The sequence below is a fragment of the Mesitornis unicolor genome, unplaced genomic scaffold (genome assembly GCF_000695765.1).
Source record: "Mesitornis unicolor isolate BGI_N332 unplaced genomic scaffold, ASM69576v1 scaffold30154, whole genome shotgun sequence".
Lineage (NCBI taxonomy): Eukaryota > Metazoa > Chordata > Aves > Mesitornithiformes > Mesitornithidae > Mesitornis > Mesitornis unicolor.
The window spans coordinates 19,748-26,748 of NW_010178550.1; the positions used below are offsets into that span (position 1 = coordinate 19,748).

General features: G+C 40.5%; 1 protein-coding gene across 1 annotated transcript in view; it reads right to left on the reverse strand.

Annotated features, from left to right (window-relative positions):
• NKAIN4 (Na+/K+ transporting ATPase interacting 4) overlaps positions 1-7,001 on the reverse strand; it is a gene marked incomplete at its 5' end in the record, with an annotated part of 25,723 nt that overhangs the window by 3,027 nt on the left and 15,695 nt on the right. Inside the window, 2 exons of the mRNA XM_010182499.1 lie at positions 2,421-2,505; positions 5,590-5,650. Of these exons, the coding sequence (XP_010180801.1) occupies positions 2,421-2,505; positions 5,590-5,650 (146 nt within the window). The remainder of the gene's footprint in view (positions 1-2,420; positions 2,506-5,589; positions 5,651-7,001) is intronic.

Genomic DNA, 7,001 nt, shown 5'->3' on the forward strand with positions numbered 1-7,001 from the left:
GATCTCCTCAGAAAAGGACAGATAAAACTGGAGAGAATAGGATAATTCCATTAGGGAATGAAGGAAAGTGATCCTGTTATTGTGGAAACAGGGTAAGTGCATTATGGGGAGAGCAGCTGGCTACTGACAATGGGGTGATGCCATCCTAAAATGAAAGTTCATGGTTGCAGTTAGGTCCAAAATAGCAGTTGTAGGATAGATTTTGTTTCATTCAGCATTTCCTTCAACAAAAAGGAGTTAAAAACGAAGTCCATGTTCCTGACCCCTAGCTGTTCTATAACCTTAACCTTGAAAAGTTAGGTGTATTTGTTGTTTTGCATCTTCTTGAACAGGATATAAAAAAAGAAAAAAAAATGCCTTCAGTCATCATGAAATGATTTTCACAGCAGAACAAGGGCATCTGGCACTTGGTGCCCCAGACTGCAAAACTCCATGGCATTATTGGTTGAGAAGCAAGTAAAAGTTTCTCCTCTCACTCCCATTCATACATGTGGAAGAAAGGCAAGAGCTAGGCTGAAATAAATAAATAAATTGGTATTTGATGGTTGCTGTGAAATTTATAGATGGTCACCTTATCTACTGCTCAGCAGCTGTTTTCATCACCTGTTAGCCAGAAATAAATGTTATATTGTGCTGACAGAAGCTGTCAATAGGTAAGTGATAGTCTGAAGAACAAATTTATCTGTGGCCTTCATTAGTAGCTTACCATCTTATTGAGACCCTTGTAAGGAAGTTTTACATTGCCGTCTTCTCTTTGTATTACAGTTTCCCCAAATGGAAAACTTCATTTATGAAGTACTAGCTTCTTTCACAAACAGAATTTGTCATTTTAAGAAGAAAACAGCCCAAGCCCCATACTGTAAGAGTGTGATGTTTCTTCAGCACACTGCTTTATCAGGCTAGCAAATCAGGGAGCTGCTTAAAGCCCCACAACTTCTGCAGACTATGGAAAATTCTATCCAACTGTGACAAAATAAGAGGGAAATCAATATTTAATCTCCTGTAGCATCCCTTCTAATAATGCTGTTGTACCCCCGAAGTTACAGGGAATTGAAGTGCAAAAATGGCTTGTTCTCCTGGTCTTATGTGACATGCTGCAGTGGCAAAGTGGGTAGTAAGTCCATATTATGTTAGAGGGGCACATCTACAAATTTATTTGGAGGCAGTTTTTCTTACCTTCGCCCCACTTTTCTCCCCCATCCTCACACATCCTCCTTTTTTAGCAGGACTTTCTGGTAACATTTTTTCTCCAAAAGCAACCTCCCCTAGCAGCTGCTTTAAGTAATATCTGCATGTTGAACTGCCTTCTTGCAGCTTGATTTAAGGAGTATCAAAAATTCACATTGTATTGCTGCTTTAAATGGAGAATAGTGGCTTTTATGTTTGAGAATCTCATTAAGAACCAGCTTTTAAGTGAACTGTGTGAAAGTGTGATCTTGTGCCTTCAGCAGTGGGAAGGGATTATCAGGGAGCAGAAGCTGGAACTGAACAATAGATCTCTATTGGTGGTGTGAGAGGAGCTGCTGGGGACAACTCCCCTTTCTGCTCCCTGCTCTCAGCTGGACTCTTGGGATGCACCACACACAGAAGCCTCTGTTCTTGTAGGCAACATAATTTAAAAAAAAAATAATTAAATCTTAGGAGCAAACCTGTGCCATCTTGCATACAAACCATCTAGTGCTCAGTTTAATTTAACACACTTGTATGTTAGCTTTGTACACTACGGCTTCCCTAAAAGTACAAGCAGATACAGGGAGAATACCCAAGACAGAGTCAAATTTTGTGGCACTACCATGAGAGGATTACTGGAGGATGAAAAAGACGTGGCCTGGCCAGTGATCGAAATTGCATGGATATATAGGCCAGAGTTCAGTTATAACTGAACACAGAGCTGAAATACAGCTTAAATAACTAAATGTTGCATAAACTTTACCTTTACAGTAGAGACCTGTCCTTGACACTCTGCCTGACAGACCACAATTTAACCTTGAGACTGAGAACCATGTTCTGCTATCACTATGGTTTACCCTCAGCATCCACTGAGGCTGACTTCTCTCCTCACAGCTCCTACCTTTACCTGCAAGGGCACCATTCACTGCTGAAAAGCCTTTCTTTGCTTTCTTCAAGGAAAAGGCATCCAGTAGCTTGTTTACAATAACATCCCATAGCCGGCCCTATTGCTTCCTAGCAAACAACACTGCCATAAGCCAAGTGTGGCAACACCAACATCACCCCGGCAACCTGGGGCTGAGCAGAGATGGTTTCACCCCTTTCTGGTGTCTGCTTGCTCATTCCTTCCATGCCTGAAAAGCCTGCTGGAGAAATCAACCTGCAAGGAAGAAAAAAACCCAAACCTGTGGCACCCTTGAGCCATCAAACTGAGGCATGCACAGCCTCTTAGCACAGGAGACGATACTTACAGGTATGTCTGCTTGAACAAAAGGTTGGTGGGTTTTTCATTGACATGGTAGAGAGGAAATGGATCAAATCCACCAATGAAATCAACTGAAAAAAAATCAAAACTCAAATAAATAAACAAACATGGCCAGAAAGTTGAAAGGAAATGAAAGGAAAAGTTGGTGCATGTCATGGCATAAGACAAAAAATAGTGAGAGAACAGAAAAATGATTTTTCAGGTATGGATTGCCTGGTGGAAATCTCTGCCTGTGTAGACCTCTTTTTCAAGATCTCTTGGGATGGACAAGCATTGCAAGGAGGAGATTCAGCTAGCACAAAACTTGAAGCAGAGAGCTATCAAAAGACTCCAGAAAAACAAGAAGGCCTCCTTGGGCATCGCTACTATGCTGTGACTTCACATGAGAATGGGGCTGACAAAGCCTCAGCCATTCAGCGATGTCCTGAAAGAAGGACACTGGGGAATGGCTCGTGAGTGAGTGCCAGCAGAGATGTTGGCAGCACAGCAGTCCCCATGAAGGTTATATAGTGAAGGGGGAATTTTCTTGTCCCACTTGTCTTTCCTGCAAGATGGACAACAGCAGCTTTGGAAAACTGCAAATACCTCATTATCTTCAGCTCTGATATTTTTCACGTCCCCTCTGCCAACTCAGTTTCTTTCAATTGTATACAAATAGGAACAATACTTCCCCTCTCCAGTGTTCACATAAGGGCAATGTAAGTATCCAAGGAAAGTTTAAAGTGAAAATTCCCTTGGTAACCGTAGAAGAATTTTCCAAGTCTTTCTTAGTTCCCCTGAAATTAGGCCAAGTCTGTATTAGTGAGCTGGCCAACATAGCCAGGTCAGTCGGGGTATGATGTGGTGTGATTTGTGGCTGACCTAGTAGGCCTTGCAAAAACATTAAAATAGATCCAGCTTAGACCACTTTTTGGTGCCAAGTTAGTGCGTTTTGTTTGGAAGTGTGAAAGCTATCCAGTCCAAATGCCATTTAAAAGTAACTGGAGAGTCATCTTAACTATATAAATGTCTGCTTATTTTTCTTTCCTGAAGGTGGCACTATTATTTTAAATTTTAGCTAAAGAGTTTGGGTATTTTTAGTGAACAAAAAATAGAAAAAAATATTTACTATATTTATTGAAAGGGGAAAAAAAACCAACCCTCTTAAAATATATTTAGAACACCAAGGACAACATATTCCTAAAAATTCCACCTTGATGAATAGCTTCATGCTGATACTGTGATTTTGGAACAACTGTCAGTTAATGGGCAAAATCTGTAGTGGTTCTAAGTTAACTGGGGGATAGTTCCAGTGAGACCTTTTCTCAGCCACTTTCGAAAATGTGTGAGTATTTTGAAAACCAGAGACTAACTCTATTATCTCAGTGGTGGAACATCTAAATTAGAAAACCTTAAAGAATTGCAGTTTTCAGTAACTGTCTCATACCTTGAATAAACTGAAGTCCTATCATCCGAGCACCCAACTATGGAAGCACTCAAGATCCAAATCACTTAAAAAAAACCCCTTAACCGTGGTTCATTGTCACAATATATTAGTGCATTAGCACATCTAAAATATTCTTGCTCACAATTCAGCATTAGTAGATCCCTACTGCTGTGTTTTCTCATGAAAATCACGTTAGCGTGAGCTTCCTGATTAATGTGCCTCAGCACTTATAATTACTTCATGCTGCATATCAAAGCAACATTTAAAGGAAACCACAAATGGAAGAGAAAATTAAAACACAGCTCAAATTTGTTCGGGTCACTGGAAGGATCTACCACTGTGAGTGTGAAATATTGATGGTTTGTCATTGTTAATTATTCAAGCTGGCATTTTAACTCCAAGCTGGGAAACTGGGAGGGAAAAGGAATTTGTTAGTTGAAAAAAAAATATGTCCTGAAATTAACAGCTCTGTGTTTCTAGATAAGGCTTCCTTCCACGTGGTTGCCTCTCCTAACAGATCCCTACCATAAAAATGAGCTCCATTGAGTTATTACTTTACAATATTCAAAAGAGGCTCAGATCTCAAGCTATTTAGCTAACAGAAGAGCAACATGGTAATTTTTAATATATTACTTATAGTGTAGCACTTCCACTAAGTGCCCTGCCAAGCTCTAAACAAATGATCAATAAAGTCAGTAGAATGAGTTCAGCTACATAGGAAGCAACAGAAGAACATGAAGACAAGTCAGAGACCCAGTGCATCTCATCTCACTCCTGTGAAATCAACATTCTTCATATACTTCCAAATATTCAGTTCAAAGCTGTTGTTTATCAGCTAAAATCCATGTCAACTGCTCTTTAAACCAACAAAGCTACTTGCACAAATCCAGTGAATGTCTTAAGAAGTGAAATTTGGATATAAAGCCTTTGAATCAGATCCTTACCAGGAGTAAACTGGCCTAGACCCAACACATTGTCAAAGAAATCTGACTTCACATTTATTTGAACCCTATGCATCTGTTCTTTTGTTTGCAAAATTACTGGTCTCAAAGGGAGTTTTAGCAGGGTAGAATAACCCAGGACCAGGCTATGGATATCTGCATAGATCCCACAGACCCAAGTGATTCCTCCGAGTCTTTGCTCTTCCATGACACACATCATAGTGAACATAGTGACACTTGAAAGAGTTGTGTACCGAACATGAGGGACTCTGCTCCTTCCCCCTTCTTGTCATTCAGCTACAGAACTTCCTCTGCTTTTAAATTAAGTGGTCAGGTTGGTCGTTGGCAAGAAATCTCATGCTCTGCTTCATCCTCAGCTTGTGGCATGTGATACTCAGCAAGTGGCCAACTTGAATACTGGGCTGTATTTGTTGTAGGTACTCCTAGTTACAATGGTAATATTTCACTAGCATTATTCTTAAGCTATATAAGCTTGAGAACAGAAGAAGCTACTGCGTTTCTCTAAAGCTTAGTCTGAGTGAGAAGCCTAAACCAAGCTTTTTTTGGTACTGAAAGCATAGCAGAATTACAACAGCTAACACATGGTGACATGGGGAAAGAAACCTCGCAGTAACAATAGCTGGACCTTGAAAGGTCCGTAGTGCCATATCACATGGATAGAGAGATGGAAAGAAGTCTGATGGCAACTGAGCCAGACAGACAAACATCTGAGAGAGAAATAAAATTTAATAAAACCTTTGCCATGGGATCTGTTGATAAATACTTACAGCTGTCTTCTTCTTCTGTAAAAACACTAACAACGTAACAGGCGTAGACAAAGCCCACCAGCTGGAAAATAGAGAGAATAAATCATTTTAGAATCAATCGTGTGAGATTGGTCAAAACCTGCTTGACACGACTTCAACAGCCAACTTTTACTGTCAAATTGGCAGCATTATTGTAATGGTGAAGCCAAGTCATATCTGCTGTAAGGTACAGAGTGCAGGTGTAGGGTTAGGGGAAGACATTGCTGGGAGCATACTCAGAGGTCCAACCTAAAAAGCTGCAAGACCCATCCTCACCTTCAGAGTAGCAGCCTGCTGTTGCCAGAATGATTGGCAAGAACATGGTTTGTTGACATTGAAACTGCTGTGCTAAGTTTACTCGCTCTAAGAAGTGATGAGGATGCAGGAAAGTGCCTTATGTAGCATTTTAGACAGGTGACTACATATAGGACAGACACACAGATGTGCAGGGTAGGTTTTATTAATAGAAGTCCAGGGACAAGAACTCCTCAGCTCTGTATTCCTGTCATAAGGGGTATATGCAAAGGAACAGAAATTACTTTGGTGCAGGATCTACCAACAAGATGTGTAGTTTTTATGCAGCTAGCAATAGAAACTTAGTTAACCATAAAAATGGTGATTACTGTCAGCAATGTTCAGAGTCACTGAAATCTTTAGGAGCTTTGGCTTGGAGATCGGAAATTCATTGGAAAGAAACCCCAGTCTTACTCTAGCTCTGCAATTTCTAACATTATTTCTATCTTTGGAGAATAAGCACTTCTGCATGGACTAATCAAGCATTGGACTTGCAAAGTAAATGGGCCAGAGCATGGTGAGAAACAGACAAGACGACAGCAGTAGTCTTAATTCACAAATTGCATGTGTTAGCAGTAAATTGCCACCTCCTGGGAACCAGAGAGAAGCAGGGAAGGAGCAGTAAAACAATAGGGTGGCAAATAACAGCTGTCCTGGCACGGTGTGGCCCTCATGTCAAGCCATTTCTCAGAGCAGTCTTTAGAGCAGAAAACTAGAGTGAATATTAAAAAAACAATTTAAAGTGGCCTGGTGGGTCTGTCCTTTGTAGTTTGTAGAAGCTCTAAAGCATCACAGCTGCCTCATTCAGCTTCAGTAGCAAGTTGTTTCTCAGCTTGGCTAGAGAAACAAACTTCTAGTACTATGGGAGTTAAGCATCCTAGATGCAGCAGGGGTTTATTTTGCTTTGCCTTCTTCCGGTTAATCAAATATCCTCTCCATCCTTCATTTTACATCTTTACGTAACACCCCACTTAGCAAGATCTTGGTTGACAGTAACTGTATTAGTAAAGTTATTCTGAGGCATTATTGTTTTCCACTGTGAACTCAGTTCTTTTGAACAAGAGTTAGAATGTAACACGCAGTGACTCACTCTAGGGAAA